Source organism: Trichomonas vaginalis (assembly GCF_026262505.1).
Source record: "Trichomonas vaginalis G3 chromosome Unknown ctg_13, whole genome shotgun sequence".
Classification (NCBI taxonomy): Eukaryota; Parabasalia; order Trichomonadida; family Trichomonadidae; genus Trichomonas; species Trichomonas vaginalis.
Window position 1 is genome coordinate 42,206 of NW_026529101.1, and position 15,542 is coordinate 57,747.

General features: G+C 35.2%; 7 protein-coding genes and 4 pseudogenes across 11 annotated transcripts, besides 1 other annotated feature; 5 read left to right on the forward strand and 6 right to left on the reverse strand.

The window, feature by feature from the left end:
- Positions 1–11,937: part of a mobile genetic element that runs on past the window's edge.
- Positions 1,843–2,703, forward strand: TVAGG3_1062720 (uncharacterized protein; the record flags this gene model as incomplete). Its single annotated transcript, XM_051256064.1, has 1 exon — positions 1,843–2,703. The coding sequence occupies one exon, from the start codon at positions 1,843–1,845 to the stop codon at positions 2,701–2,703; it is 861 nt and encodes a 286-aa protein (XP_051076731.1).
- Positions 2,818–3,177, reverse strand: TVAGG3_1062730 (uncharacterized protein; the record flags this gene model as incomplete). The annotated part of the gene is made up of 1 exon (XM_051256065.1): positions 2,818–3,177. The coding sequence occupies one exon, from the start codon at positions 3,175–3,177 to the stop codon at positions 2,818–2,820; it is 360 nt and encodes a 119-aa protein (XP_051076732.1).
- Positions 3,483–3,755, forward strand: TVAGG3_1062740 (uncharacterized protein; the record flags this gene model as incomplete). The annotated part of the gene is made up of 1 exon (XM_051256066.1): positions 3,483–3,755. The coding sequence occupies one exon, from the start codon at positions 3,483–3,485 to the stop codon at positions 3,753–3,755; it is 273 nt and encodes a 90-aa protein (XP_051076733.1).
- TVAGG3_1062750 (organellar and viral DNA polymerase type B) lies at positions 4,295–5,230 on the forward strand (the record flags this gene model as incomplete). The annotated part of the gene is made up of 1 exon (XM_001297322.2): positions 4,295–5,230. One exon carries the CDS (start codon positions 4,295–4,297, stop codon positions 5,228–5,230), a length of 936 nt encoding a protein of 311 aa, XP_001297323.2.
- On the forward strand, positions 5,689–6,402 carry TVAGG3_1062760 (KilA, N-terminal/APSES-type HTH, DNA-binding family; the record flags this gene model as incomplete). Its single annotated transcript, XM_051256067.1, has 1 exon — positions 5,689–6,402. One exon carries the CDS (start codon positions 5,689–5,691, stop codon positions 6,400–6,402), a length of 714 nt encoding a protein of 237 aa, XP_051076734.1.
- On the forward strand, positions 7,432–7,767 carry TVAGG3_1062770 (annotated as a pseudogene). Its single transcript has one exon. A coding segment is annotated over exon 1 (336 nt).
- TVAGG3_1062780 (protein of unknown function, DUF4108 family) lies at positions 7,784–8,173 on the reverse strand (the record flags this gene model as incomplete). The annotated part of the gene is made up of 1 exon (XM_051256068.1): positions 7,784–8,173. The coding sequence occupies one exon, from the start codon at positions 8,171–8,173 to the stop codon at positions 7,784–7,786; it is 390 nt and encodes a 129-aa protein (XP_051076735.1).
- On the reverse strand, positions 8,241–8,672 carry TVAGG3_1062790 (Poxvirus D5 protein-like family; the record flags this gene model as incomplete). Its single annotated transcript, XM_051256069.1, has 1 exon — positions 8,241–8,672. One exon carries the CDS (start codon positions 8,670–8,672, stop codon positions 8,241–8,243), a length of 432 nt encoding a protein of 143 aa, XP_051076736.1.
- TVAGG3_1062800 lies at positions 8,795–9,429 on the reverse strand (annotated as a pseudogene). The gene has a single exon. A coding segment is annotated over exon 1 (635 nt).
- Positions 11,938–12,367: 430 nt separating the features above from the next.
- TVAGG3_1062810 lies at positions 12,368–12,825 on the reverse strand (annotated as a pseudogene). Its single transcript has one exon. A coding segment is annotated over exon 1 (458 nt).
- Positions 12,826–14,518: 1,693 nt separating this feature from the next.
- On the reverse strand, positions 14,519–14,864 carry TVAGG3_1062820 (annotated as a pseudogene). Its single transcript has one exon — positions 14,519–14,862. A coding segment is annotated over exon 1 (344 nt).
- Positions 14,865–15,542: the final 678 nt, after the last annotated feature.

Below are 15,542 nucleotides of genomic sequence, written 5' to 3' on the forward strand. Positions count from 1 at the left end.
GTACTTGCTGCAATTCAAGACGGAAATAAGAAAGGACACAATCTCAGATTGACCATAACAGATTTGGATGGTCACATTTACTATGCACATGGCAATGAACAAACAGCCGCAAAACTTCTTGACGCTTTCAAGACTACAAAGAGAGAACAAATGGTTGACTCCGACTCAGACATTTTGAATGCAATTGAAGGAATTGCAAGTGTCAAGTTCGAATGGTACCAACCTAACCCTCAAGCAGTCAGACAACATGCTGGATACTTCCCGTTCATAAATAAGTCTGACATTGACTTGACAAGGTATGGAATTTACAATTCAATTGAAACAATTGTCAATGAACCTTGTATTCTTACATGTCTCAGGAACTCTGGTCTTGTTACAGATGAGAAGATGAAGTATCTTGAGTCATGTGTGAAGACAAGGTACATTCTCAGAGGTCAATTGGCAAAAATTGCACCGTTGGCAAATGTCAATATCCGAGTCAACATACCTACAGCTAAAGGTTCTTCACATGACGACTATGTTGTTGTCAAAGACTTACCATGGTTGAAGATTGTAATTGTCCACAACCACTTCATGTTGAACAAAAGTCTTACACACCCATTCTTTGGTAAAAGTAAGTGCAACATTGTCAGAGCTGTAAACATTCTTTTCGAGAAAGGTTTGTTGGAACCAATTCCAGATGACAAGCTGACAGAAACTTTTGTACCAAAAGACGAAACAAACTTTTCACTGTTAGCAAGACCAAAAGTTGTTCCAGACAAAGTTCTAGTACAAAAGAAGTACACAGTTCCACAAGGAGTTGGTATGTTCGGATACCAACCTGAACCAGAAGAACTTCCAATGAGGTTGCAAGAACTTCAAGATGCTATAAACAAACTTCCATTGAGACATCCAATTGACGTCAAATTGTATTGGAGAGCATCTGAGTTAGGTCAGAAGGTTTTATATGAAACAGGTTGCTTCGACGATGTTTATGAGATAACAGGAGAAGTTTCTCAGAAGATAAGAGACTCACTTGAATTTCCACAAACTGGACCAATTGGTTGCGACAAGTTCGACTCAGATGAAAAGATATACTATGTCGACCTTAACGCTGCATACATGAGGTTTGTCCAATATATTCCGACTGGAATTCCAAACGAAGATGGTGAGTTCCCGGGAAGGAACTATACAGTTGGAAAAGTCATACAACAACTGTATGATATTAGGAAAGCTTCAAACCCCAAACTTGCAATGACACTCAAATTGCTTATGAATTCGACATGGGGATATTCCATTAAGAAACCTCAAGAGATGAAGAGTAAACATTATGAGAAGGTCGACAACTTTGTTGAAAGGTTTTCTCCTTTTGTTTTGAAGTACGAATTCACTCAAGGTCAAAGTGGCTTAGTAACCACATTAAAACCTATTGTCGAACATTGGTCTTACCCTCAGTTCGCAAAGGCAGTACTTGACAACTACAACAAATTCTTCTCCGAAGTCAAATCCAAAGTCAAGGTTTACTATGAGAACATTGACGCACTCATGACGAACGAAGAAGGCTATAACAAACTCATTGAAATGGGTTTAGTCGGTGAAAAGATGGGCTGTTTTAAGCTAGATAAGGTATTTTCCGAAGTTCATGTAATATCGAAAAGGAAATATTGGGGCATACTTGAAGACGGCACAGAAATAAAACATTGCATGAAATAAAAAATTTTTTTTTTAAAAAGTGACATTTTTTAAATTTTATTTGAAATGTACGCTGAGTTTGTTGGAGAAGACCGTTGGGAAACTTGTTTGTTAGATGAGAAATATGAAATGGCATACCATTTTAAAACAATATATTTTTACATATATTAAATGCTTCAGGTTGAAAAACAAAGAACAAAAGTAGCAGATACAAAACCGTTAGACTATATCTTTACAAATGCTGGTAGGACTATTTCAGATGAAGAAATTTCATCCCGAGCATACAGGTTTGACTATCCAATTCGTTGGCTTCAAAGTCCTTCAGATGCAAAGGCAATAGGATTTAGAAGAGTTTTGTTTTCAAATAGAACTAACGCATTTATGTTCGCAGTATATTTTCATGGGCAGTATGAAGGTCCTGATGGTCTAATAGACAAATTTGACGAAATGAGAATCTTTACAGTTCGTTCAGACGAAAGTCTTGAGAAAACTCTAGATGACTTTCAAACTCAAATGAACAAATATTATTGGGAATTTCAAGAAAAATACGACTCTTTACTAAATGGAACATACTATCTGAAACTAGAATATGACAAGATGAACTCCACCGTTTCATTTCAAAAGATTGAAATTAACCCTCCAAGAGATACAGAGTTTTTATTTTGGGAAGTAGACAAACGTTCTTGGGCACAATTTCTTCGGTTACTAAACCAGAACGAACCATTACCACCAGATGGTCCATTTAAATTTATACTTCCACCAGCAGATTTGATGGTTTATAGAAACGTGTTTGACCCTCAAAATGTTATGTGTCATGCAAGTTTCAGTTCAAGCAACAATAGTTTTCTATGTATTGGTAAGGACCTTTATGACTTTGCTTCTAAATTCTACGAACCACCTAGTAACAGTTTCTCTGACTTTCAAGTTTGGTTCACAACAAATGGTGTGCAACATATTATTCCATTGTACTATGACTTTTATCTCGAATTGTCTTTCATATATAACTACGGAAAAGTGCTGAAAAAGTATTGAATGTGAAGATATTAGAAAATAACATTTTTTCTAACATCGTAGAAAACTCATGAAAACAATTTATTTTTGACACTTTCACAAAAAACATTTAAAAAGTGAGTTAAAATGAGATGTTTACTGAACTGGTTGGATGTCGCCTTCTGAGGTTATGTAGAACGGCTGACCAGAGAAATGAAGGAGACCCTTGAGAATTTGGTTCATTCTTGGGAAAGGGTTCTCTCTGTTTGGAAGTAGTATCCAAGGACGTTTGTTTAGGAACTTAACAAGAGCTTCTCTTTTGGCGTCCTTTATGCCATCGTAGGCTGTCCCGTCTGGTATTTGAATTGGAATTCCAGTCGAAGTCTCGAGCTGAAGTGTAGACCTTCCCGTTATCCAACCGTTAACAAGCTTGTCTTTTACATTCTGCCTGAGGAAGTCTTTAACAAGCTCGTTAAGTTCAATGAGGTAAATTGCCTCGTCAAGTCTTTCTTGCATTCCAAGTTCTTCCTTCCGACAGGAAAAAATTTTCCGGACAAAGGGAAAAATTTTTCTTTCCGACAGGAAGAACTCTTCCATCCGACAGGAAAAAATTTTCCGGACAAAGGGAAAAATTTTTCCTTCCGACAGGAAGAACTCTTCCAGTTGTCCGTCCGTAAACCATTCAAATTTTCGAAAATTGAGAACTTTTTGGTCGAACTTTAGAAAAAATTTTCCATCCGACAGGAAAAAATTTTCCGGACAAAGGGAAAAAAATTTCCTTCCGACAGGAAAAGTTCTTCCTTCCGACAGGACACAAACGGATGTCCGACGTACCACCAACCGAGTCCATTCCCAAACCAGAGGAACCTAAAGCACCAGCCCCTGCACCTCAGTTCCAGCAAGTACCTCCGAATTACTACCAATTTCCACCTCAAGGTTACTACCCACCCCAGCAATTCCAATTCCAATCTCAGTCCAAGAGAGACCAAGACTTCGAAGAAGGTCTGAACCGTTTACGCAAAGAGTATGCTACAGCTCCAATTGAGAGAAAGTTGTTCCCGGACCAAAAAATAATGTTTAGGGTAGATGGTTAGATCTAACCTCTTTTTTCACCTGTTTTTTCACCTGTTTTTTCACCCTCTTGAATTTTCATGAATTTTATATATTAATGTTTTCGTTAAGCCACTTTGTGCCGTCAGTCAGTCAGTCAGTCAGTCAGTTTAGGAAAGACTTTAGAAAGTTGTTGGAAAATAAGTCCTGGGAAGAGTATTATAAGGCATTTTGTGAAGAATATAGCAACCGCCGGAATTCGGACTGTTGCTTTTTATACAAAATTCATGCAGGAAATTCTTGAGTTTTGGTTGAAAGAATACGGTGGAGCCAAAAGTGGCTTGACCTCAAAACAAGCATTTTATGAGCTTACAAAGGGTGTTATGAATGAATTCAAAGGTATTTACATACATCCTGACCTCGTTCATTTTGTTGCTGAATTCAGCAAAAATAATGTTTAGGGTAGATGGTTAGATCTAACCCGATTTCTACCCTCATGAATTTTCATGAATTTCCTTAAGATAGAAAAAATAAAGTTAGTTTTATTTTTATTTATTTTTTTATTTTGTATAAAAGAACAGAAATGTCAACAATCGGCACAACAACAATTCAAACAACAGCACCAAACTCGTTAGTCATGAATCCAACATCTATGTTAGTAGAAATGAAAAGCTTCATTCCTTCTTCATTTACTTTCGAAACAGAAATACAAAGAATAAAGCAGGAACTTTTAACAAGTAATTTAGACTGTAGTGCGAAAGATGAAACAAATGAACAGTATCTTTATGAAATGGAGGACCTCATCGACCATTTGCCTAAACTACCTGAAATTCAGCAGCAAAAGCTCACTATTCCTGAATTCGACGAAATTGAAGTCAAAGCAACTGACTCAGTAGAAATAAAGAAGTTCATACGAAAGGTAAATTATGAATTCCTTGGTTTTCATTGCAACCATAAAGTTATGGACAAAGATTGCGACATGGTATATAAGAACATCTCTGACATATATAAATCTGGGGAGTTTAAGACATACGACAACTTTGTTTCATTAGCTGCAAAATGTGTATGGCAGATAAGAGATAAAGATAGAAGAGGTAAGGTATGGAATGAACAGATAAAACCAACTGCTTCAGATTTAAAGAAAACCATTGACGCCTTTGTTGTTTTAGCAGGTAAGGTTTCAGAATATAACGCAAAAATGAACCCGCAATGTTCTAAATGTAAAGCAGCAATTAGGAAATATAACTACTCAGTCAAAGAGATAGAAAGAATGCAAAACGACTATGCAGACTTAAAGAAAGAAGCAGAGAAGCCGGTAGAAGATAAAATGAACATGTTAGAATTTCTGAACAAAAACTATCCAACTGCTGACGATTTCCTTCTATCTGATGTCAAGAAGAAGTATAAAGAAACTTTCGGTATTGTTAAAACATTCGATGTACTAAAAGAAGAAATAGAAGCTACAAAACTGTTTAGAGTCTCACGAATTCATAACGTTTACCATGTGAAACTTTTATAAAATAACTGGGGTAGAAATGAGGGTAGATATCGGGTTAGATCTAACCATCTACCCTAAAATATATTTTTATTGAATTCAGCAACAAAATTCTGAGTAAAATAATTTTTAGGGCATGTGTCAAACCGTTGAGTTTTCACAAAATTCCAAAAATAACGTTTACCATGTAAAACGTTTATAAAATAACTGGGGTAGAAATGAGGTGAAAAAAGAGGTGAAATCTCACCTCTTCACCTAAATTATATTTTTATTGAATTCAGCACAAAAATCATGAATTTCCTTAAGATAGAAAAAATAAAGTTAGTTTTATTTTTATTTATTTTTTTATTTTGTATGTAAAGACAGATATGTCAACAACAGAGAACACAACAACAGTTATAGTCCATGAAGCTATAAATGAAGAATACGAATACATACAATATAACAAACAGTTACGTCTCATTCGTTCGGTCAAAGACGATATGTACCAAATGCAAAGTATTTTGAATGCTCTTCGTTCTACAAAGCAAGCATATCATTGGTTTGAAAACCAACAGACAAAAGAACTTTTAGAAGAATTTCCTCATATGATTGCTTCCCTCGGAAAACCGGGGGAAGAGATTCCGTACGAAAATCGCAAGAATTTGGCTCCTGGTTTGAAAGGTTATTATGTTCATAGACTTTTAGTAAATGCTGTAGCAATGTGGGCTTCACCTCGTTATGCTTGTTATATTTTCATGATGTTAGATGAACTATATAAAGCAGAACGTGAAGAGATGGAAAAGAAACTTCATGCAAAAGATGAAGTCATTGAAGCAAAAGACAAAAGCATTCAGAAAAGAATACCACGTTCGGTACCAAAAGGAAAGGAAAAGAACTATCAGTATATGATATATACTGAAGAGATGGAAAATGAAGAAGATAAAGATATGGTTATGTTGCATTTAGTCAGAAGAAACAACAAAAGCTTTTACAACCTTGCTAAGATTTACAAATCTGACAGAAATTGGTTCTATCGCGAAAACTTACCGATTTCAATGACCCCAAATGAAGATGTGAAACAAATAGTTCAAGATACGTTACCTCAAACACACTATGATATGAAAGGTTGTACAATACTTACCTTCAAAGAAGACTTACCGCTACTGAAAGAAAAAATAACAGAGTATTTTGACAACTTCAAACAAGTAGGGTAGATGGAACATTTATTTTTATTGACTTTTTAACAATTTGAACTTTGTTTGCGTAGATATGAATTCTGAAAGAAGTATGAGGGTCTTGTATGACTTATATACTTCTCCCATAGTTCAATGTCTGTCAAACTTACCTGCCATGGACTCTTTCATAAGTTCCATGAAATCGTCTTCGGACAATCCGGGGAAAAGATAATGTCAGTAAGTATTCTTTTAACATCCTTACTTAAACTCTTTGCTGTCTGTACACAAATGACAACTGAGATGTTAAAGTGCCTAAGTTTCTTAAGAATTCGACACATATTTTTTCTCTGTTCTTTTAACAAAGGATGAGAGGCGAAATCATCTAAGATAAGAAGACATCTATGAGGGTAAGTCTTCCAATTAAGATTGCTTTCTTCGAAATGTATTCTATCTCTTTCTGTTTGTTTCTGAAGTGTTTCTTCTTCTAATATTCTCTGCATTTCCTCATTTGGGTCTTTAAACTTAGAATTTATATACTCATTTATAGCATTATACTTCAAAACTCTTCTTTGGTACTTCTTTATCCATCTAACAACTCAGTATCCTTTATACATACTAACTTAGACTTCTTTATATATCTTTTGAACGAATTGACGGTTTGGTCAAATTGACCAGAAGTCGAACAAATAACAACTAACTCATAGAAATGGGTTCTTCTCATCTAGTTCTTGTTGTTGTGCAGCCATTTTAAGATAAGTGAAAGTCTTACCAGACCCGGGTGGTGCAATTGACCTGTTATACCATTCTGAGCAAATAAGAACTTGTCATGTATAGGCTTTATCTGAGCATTTTCTAACTTCACCTTGTTCTTGTTTTAAAACATTCTCAAATTTTTGTCAATGTCAGAACTTTTTTTCTAACATATTTTTAGAAAAATTAAAATTTTTATCTTTAGAAAATGTCTAGCGATTTCGCTATCTATATTCGAGACAAGCTTTTTGACAGCAAAACATCTGTCGACCATAAAATCTTACATAGTGTAAACAAGAAAGGTGAATTGTTCTAAAGTTCTGTTTCTGGGAATATGACAAGAACCATAAAACATTACAAGAGCAGTCTTAAAATTTGTCAATGACAGACTTGTTGACAGAAATGACGCCGATTGGAAAGATGAAGTCCAACAAGTTCTTAGAATGCAAAGAAGACACATGCGCTGTTCTTGAAGATGAAATAGAAAACAGAATAGATGAGCTATTAAAGGACAAAGAACTTTTACATAAATATGGTTCTGAGAAATTTGACGTCTCACCACCAGAAAAGAAGAAGAAAGAAAAGAAAGAGAAAAAAGAAGAAGAGAAGAAAGAACCTGAACCAGTTCCAGAGAAAAAGAAATTTGACATGTAAAAATAAAATTTTATTTTTAGAACATTTCTGGGTCAATGTCAATGTTCTCTTCCTCTTTAGGAGTAAACACTGGCTTAGACTCTAAAATCTTTTTACCCAATTTACCTTGAACTTCTACAACTTTAGACTCATAGTATTCATAGTCGTCTGTCTTCTTTGATTCATAAGGTATAACAAGTTTGTATGCTTTGCCTTCTTTAAGGTTTGAGAACCTTCTGTCAAAACTTTCTTTGACTGTTAACAAACCTTCTATGTCTAAGTCTTCAAATTTCGCACCATTTTTAGTCACAACAGCAAACTTAACTGGTTCGATGTTCCAAACTTTGCTGAATGAAGACTTTTCAAAATGGTAGAAGTAAACATTCAAATATGTGAATGGGTCTAGTTCTTCTTTAAGTCCTGACATGTACTTATTTACTGAGATGAATTTTGCCATCTTTTCTATCGGATAAAAAAATATTTTTTTTTAAAATTTACTCAGAAAAAATTTTCTTTGTATATACACCATTCTGAACATCTAAAAGACTTTTGACATTTGCCAAGAATGTTCGTTTAGAAGCTGCCATATAACCATATTCTTGACAATATTGTTTATATTCATCATATAAAGACCTTTCATCTAATGACACAAAGTCGCTTTCTTCTATGAACAGTTCATATACACTCTTGTTTGCTTCTAACAATGTTTGTCTCTCTTCTGTATGTGGAATTTGTCTTGGATTGAACTTAGAAATATCTAATGTCATGAAATATGAGAACAAGTGGTTGTAAAAGTCAGATGTCAAAGTTTCTGCTAAGTCGTCAAAATATTCTGTATCTTGCATATGAGAATCTGACGTTCTGACAACTACATATCTTCTGTCAGAACTTTCTAACTTCATCGGAACAGCATTGTTTGAAACCATAATGAAGTTTGCAACATTTTCACAAACTCTTTGGTCTTTATACTTTCTTTCAACAACTCCAACTTTGTCTGTTATAAGACTCTTCAAAGCATCTGAGTTCAAAACTTTTGTTGTATCTATACTTTGAAGTTCATTGCAAACTATAAGTTTTATATTCTCTATTGAGGAGTTAAACTTGCCACAGATGTTTTCTAAGTTTGCCATATTGGGTTCGAATAACCTTCTAACAGTTTGCATAAGATATCTGTAAAGAATGTGTTTCTTACCAGTTCCTTGTTTCCAATTATAATGAGAGCAGTTTCATTTTTTAGCACTTGGATGTTGTAAGATGTTTGCAAACCAACATAAGATATACTCATAAACCTTTTCGTTTCCATTGCATATAATTTCTTTGACATGGTCTAACCAAGCTTCTATAATACTGTGTTTCCATTCTACTTGTTCATATTTATATCCAGTGAAGATAGAATAGAAGTTTGGAGAAGGTGTATAAAACTTTATACCACGAACTGAAAAATCTTCTAACTTTGACAATAAGATATCCCAAGCATCTAACATCTTCATTCCAACTTGTACAACTTTTATTTTCTTAAGTTTCTGTCTACATTCTTGTTTCAGGACACTATTGTTGCTCCTTGGTTTGTTAAAGACAACATCCCATTCTTTCATGACATAACATTCTGGGGCAGAGTCAACATAAATGACTAAACGTTTTCAAATTCTCGACTGCTTTGTTATAGTCTCTAAATGGACACATATTTCTGAATGCTTGGAAGTCATAAAAATCTGAAACATCTATTCTGTATATTTTATAAAAAATAAAAAAAATATTATTTTTTTATTCTTGACTTTGTTGTTCCATTTGTGCATTTGTTGTTCTTGAGCTATTTGTTGTTGAAGTTGTTCTTGTAATACAATACTTCACCAGTTGCATCTTCCAATTCGAAACTTTCTGCCGTCATTGACAAATACATAGGACATAAAAGTTTTACAAGAACAAAGTTTGCGTCAACTAATGTCAACGTTATACTTGCCAAAGTGTTTGAGTTCACTAAGGTTGAAAATTCTGCATTCGAATGAACAATAGGCAAAACCAGCAGAGAAAGTATTGTTTATACGCATAAGTATCTTTTGGTCATAATAGTTTCTGTCGACATTCGAATAACACTTTGAACCTAAGTTTGAAACAATATATAAGATTGGTGTGCTTAATGTCAATGGAATAGACATTCCTTGTATGACACCTTTTCCTGTTATAGGAAACTGTTGGTAGTAAAAACCAGAAATAAGTTTTGTATTATAGCTCATATCGTTTATAGTAAACTCAGTCGGACATCCAAACATAATGAAACCTGCTCTAGTTGCAGCACATGTTACACCCGTACTTAAAGTATTAAATAAGTCAACAAAACCTGTTGGTGGTATATCTGAGTAAGTATCTTCAAAGGAGTATTTTTTACCATTCACAACAATAAAGTCTTCTGGTGTCAAAAGAGCAAAACAGGCTTTAGTCGTCATTGTGTTTAAGGTTTATTTACAATATCGTCTTGAGGGACTTTGTAAGTTTGTTGTTATAGAATTATATGACTCAGGCGTTTTTAGTCGTAATAGTATAAACCATTATGTCTTCTGCCATTTACTTAGCAAATTAAATTTTAATGAAATGTTGTGGTCGTCAAATATTTTTATAACGTCTGGGAAACTATATTTTAAGTTCAACGTTTCACCTCCTTTCATAACGTATATCTTGTCAATGACATTATATGAAACACCACAGCAACTAATGTCGGGTTCTATTATTTTGATGTTTATATCGTCTGCCTCTGTCAAAAGTTTCAATAGTTCTTTCAAAACTTCATGAGGTGCAATGACATATGAGTTCACTTTTACAGGGTTGTGTTCGACCAAGTTTAACATTATACTTAAAGCTTGACAAAATCTTCTCCTGAGTTTGAAGTTTGTCTTTAAGTTGTTGGTAGTCATTTCGAATATCTGCAACAGAACTTAAGTCTCTGCTAACTTCAGGATATGTTGGTTCTTTTACAGGAACAATTGTTATACCATCTTCGTCTTCGTATGGTTTCCCCACTTCAACATCTCTGTCTTTGACATTGACAACAACACTTTGACTGTTTGTTTGAGTTGGTGAATTTAACTTCACATCTGCCACCGCCATTAAACCTTTTGAAACACTTACGCTTCTATTTTTCGGAAATGACATTTTACTTAGAATAAAAAGATGGACGTATTCGGATATCTTATTGAATTGAAGCAGAACAAAGTTTATACTCACAAACAATACAAATACATTGACAGAATAGTTCTTTACACAACAATGGAAAATGTTATAGAATAGCAATATTTGCTGAACCAAAATATTTTCATAAAGCAAAGAAAGTTGGTATAACTGAAATGGTGAAAGTTCTTGAAGCAGACAAAAATATAACTTCAAAACTGACCGATATTACTAAAGAAAAGTTTATAATACAATATTATGTCAAAACTGGCGTATTGTCAATATTTGACGGAGAGAAGTCAATTCAAGAACAACTTACTGACCTGCTGCCAAAATCTACTCGATGGAAGCTGTCGTTATGCCAATTTGAGGAGCCCCAGCAGGTTTCATCGAACGAATCTTCAAAAGAGCATCTTCCGTGAAAAGTGCTATTGGTTTTGTAAACTTCTTTGCTCTCAATTCATCTGGACTGTCTCTGTCACCAGTATATTGTATTTGAACTGTACCAACAGTTGAAATACCACCCATAAAGTCTTCTGAGTCAGCAAATGGAATGCCAAGCCAAAAGTTTGAACGGTCTCCATTTGTATATTGAGTTTTTTGACCTCCTGTATGAGTCCATACTTTCACATATGGCATAATAGAACTTTGCATTTCAGGGTTAATGGTTGTTGTGAAGTTGTTGTTAAAGTTCATAGCATCTAATGTCAAGTTGTATGACCTCATATCCTCAACTGTAGAATATTCTTCTCTTGGATAATATTTACCATCTATGTTTATATGATATTTAATACCAGGGTTGTAGAAACAAGAATAGTCATTTATAGTTCGTCTGAACAGTACAAACATAGTATCTGCATGTTTCATTGCAGTTGTTAAAGCAATATCTGTTCTTGCACCTGGGTCAGCACTTTGGTTTCCAACTTCACCTGCAAAGTCTTTGACAGATATTTGGTGTATAGGGAACATAAGTGGAACTGCAATATATTTGGCAGCTAAAGCATTTGAAATATCTGGGTCCAACATATAAACGGCAAGTCTGCTTTCTATTCTCTTGCATTCAAACTGTTCGCATGTGAACTTAACTGGGTCCCAAGCATCTCCAGCAGCATTGAAATAATAGTTTACTTCAGTGTTGAGGTTTGAGAAACCAAAGTCTAAGTCAACTTTGTCTTTGCAAAAGTCACAGAACTTGGCTCCACCAGTTCCAGCTACAGTAATGCTGAATGGGTCTTGTGTTGGTGCAATGACTAAGTTATTTTTGCTTGGAGTAAGTTCGATAGAAATTTTTCCTGCCCAGTTGGCAAGTATCTTAAAAACCTGAAGATGAGGAAAGATGACAAAGGAACTCTAAGTTTCAGTTTTACTTTAGTGGCAGCAGTTCCATCTGAACCAGAAATGTTAACATAAACTCTGGAACGTTAGGGTCAAGTCTTCTTATTTTTCAATAGTTGCATACTGGTCTGTTTGTTCTCTAGCTTGTGGTTGTACTGAGTTTCTCAAAGCGAACCATTCATAGTTTGCCCATGTTACTGTTTGAACTAAGTCAGAGTTAGAATATATCTTATATCCCATGAAAACTTCTGGAGCATATTGGTATCCGACATAGAAAATTCCATTGCAACCTTTCTTGTCAGACAACTTGGCAGAAGGTTTTATTTCAATGTCTTGTTCCACGTATAAGAATGAGTTGTCAATAGAAATAATATGAAACCTGTCGCAAGCAATATCGACTGTTGTTGAAGAACCTTCTCCAAACTCACCTACGTTTCCATAAGAAACAGCAGTTGTATATTTGTAAGTTCCAGGAACTATTTCTGACCTTCTAATGGCATTGTCGCATTCGTTATACCATTCGGAAACATTTCCGTTCATGGCATCCAAAACTGTTGGCGTTATATTCTGAGCGGCGTACATTTCATATGGGTAAAAAATATAGAATAGTTGGATTTATATGTCATAATAGAACCCACTCGACCAAGCTTTACTTTCTTCCTGACTGAGTTTTAACTCTTCTTTTTCCTTCATTGCCACTACTTTCACTAGATGAAGTTACTTCTTCACTACTTTCACTTTGTTCTACTCTTCTCTTCTTCTTTGGTGTCGCTTTTGGTAACTTGCCCTCTGCTTCAAGTTGTTGCATCTTTGCCTCATTTCACCTAGTATGTTGTAAATTTCCCATGTCCTTTTTGCCTTTGGGCTCTGGTCGCCCATCTCAGGTAACCTATATCCTAGAAAGATTTTGTCATAGTTTGTATTTGAGTCTTCGCTATTGTTTGCATGACTCTTTCCTGAGTTTCCGGTTCAAGCTCTTCAAACAGAGCTTGTCCATATGGAATAAGCTCGTTTCCAAATATATGTTTTTGTAGCCATTCTGGTTTTCTTTCCATGTTACCAATAATATCTTTTGTGAATGGGAAAGCTTTTACCCAACGCTTCAGTCTTGCGTCATTTATTTCTGTAGTTGGTTTTATTTTGTCATGGAACATGTTTTTCAATACTAACATTTCATTTGGTACTGTCCATTTGAGTTTTCTTAAATATTCATCCCTTCTCAGTTCATTGTCTGCAAGTAAGTTTTTATGACATTTTGCAAACTTTCGTTTGCAAGGTCATGTACAATAGGTTCTCTTCCTTCTCTCTCCCTAACTTTCTTTCTAAACTCTTCACCAAATATACCATCTCTATGGTTCTGTGTAGTTCTTTGAGATAAATGTTCTAGAACGTCAGGTGTTATATTTCCATCAGCCCTGTTCATTTCATACTGGTCCAAAATATCTGCATCTTTCATATCTTTCAATGGCATTAAAGCCGCGCTGAAAATACCAGCTATATCTGGTTTACCATTCACTTCCATTGCGTCTACAACTTCTTGGAATTGAGGTTGTAAGTTTATGAACCACCTATCCGGATTAGCTTTATGACCCATCTCATTGTAGTTCCATAGTCTGCAGAAACAAAAGTAGGTTTGTTTCCATATTGGTTAGGTTCTGAATGAACTTTAAACAATGTTTCATTTCTATATGTTTTGTTGAAATTTAACCTTTTATTTTCACCGAGTTCAGCCAAAGATTGAACGTTATATGGTCGTAAGTAAAAAGGATTATTGTATTTGCGTATATTATCTTTCAGTACTTCCATTCTATGCTGAATATTTTCATCTGATGTTGGAGTCTTTTGTATGTCGGTAAACATTTTTCGATATTCTTCTACTATGTCGGCCGAATTTTTCTTAGACTCTTGGAAAGATTCCATATTCTCCGCATACACTTGTTGAGGGTCAGGATTTTTCGGCTGTTCCAAATCTTCATCTAGTTCTGTGAAGTTAGTTTCCAAAGGAGGGACTTGTTCGTTTCCTTCAGGCTCTTCTAGCTGTTGTTGCTGAACTATTTCTTCCATGTCTGGTTGTATCTGAACTTCTTCCTGTTGAGTTTCTTGTACCTCATCTGCTGGCATTTCATATATTCCGAGACCGTTTTTAACAAGTTCCCTATCTAAGTCATCCGGACTCATAAACCTTTCTTCTTTCGTTCCGTCTCTATTTTTTACGCGTTTCATGAAGAGAGTTGAATTATCATTTAGCTCTGACATCAAATATCTCGGAGTAAATTCATCCATGTCATTTGGATGATATGCTATTAAATCATATCCCTTAGCGAGCTTGTATTTTCCAGGTTTGAGATTATATCCCATTTGATGCTGAACCATAAAGCTAAATAGGTTCGGGTCAGTATTTTCTTCCTTGAACTTTCTAATAGCTTGTTTATATCTGTCACTAAAGTCAAGAGTATCTGGGTAACCATAATCTTCCTTAAGCATTTTTAAGAATTCTTGGTTTCCTTTTTCTCTACTTCTTTTATGTCCTTGCTCTGTTTGTGGTTGTTGTTGTGCAGGTTTTTGAACTGTTGGTTGCTGTGCTGGTTGTGGAGGTGGTTGTTGTGCTGGTTTTGGTTGTGGTGCTGGATTTTGAACTGTTGGTTGCTGTGCAGGGTTTTGAACTGTTGGTTGCTGTGCTGGATTTTGAACTGTTGGTTTTGGTTTTTTGTGGTGCTGGATTTTGAACTGTTGGTTGTTGTGTTGGTTTTGGTGCATGCCTGTGTCTGTGTCCATGTGACGATGTAAATGTTTTAGGTAGTCCTGGTGCAGGTGCTTCTCTTGGAGGGTTTGGTGGTATATAAGTTCCACCAGCTGGCACATATGTTCCATCTGCAGCATAATGTCCTACCTGACTTTTCGTTTTTAAGAAAGCATTTACTAGGTCTGTTGTAACTCTTTTTCTTGACTTTCCACAACAGTTGCTCTAACGGCGTCATAGGCACTTTGAACTGCCTGTCTCGTTGCTGCATCTGTTATTTTCGTCATATTTTGTGCTACTTCTCTTAACTCTTTGTCGAAACCTTCAGACTTCAGTTTCTTTCCAGATGAGAAGTCGTTCACTAGTTTCACCTTACTATGAAGAGCTTCGAAGGCATTCTTAAAGTCAGCATTCATTAAAGCTTCATTTGAACTGTCTTCATCCGCTTGTATTCAAGTTTGTCTGACAAGAAAGGTTGCAATGGAATTTTCTATGTCGGATACAATATGCTCCAGAAGTTTTCATGGATATAAGATATATTCTAACTCTGACTTAGTTC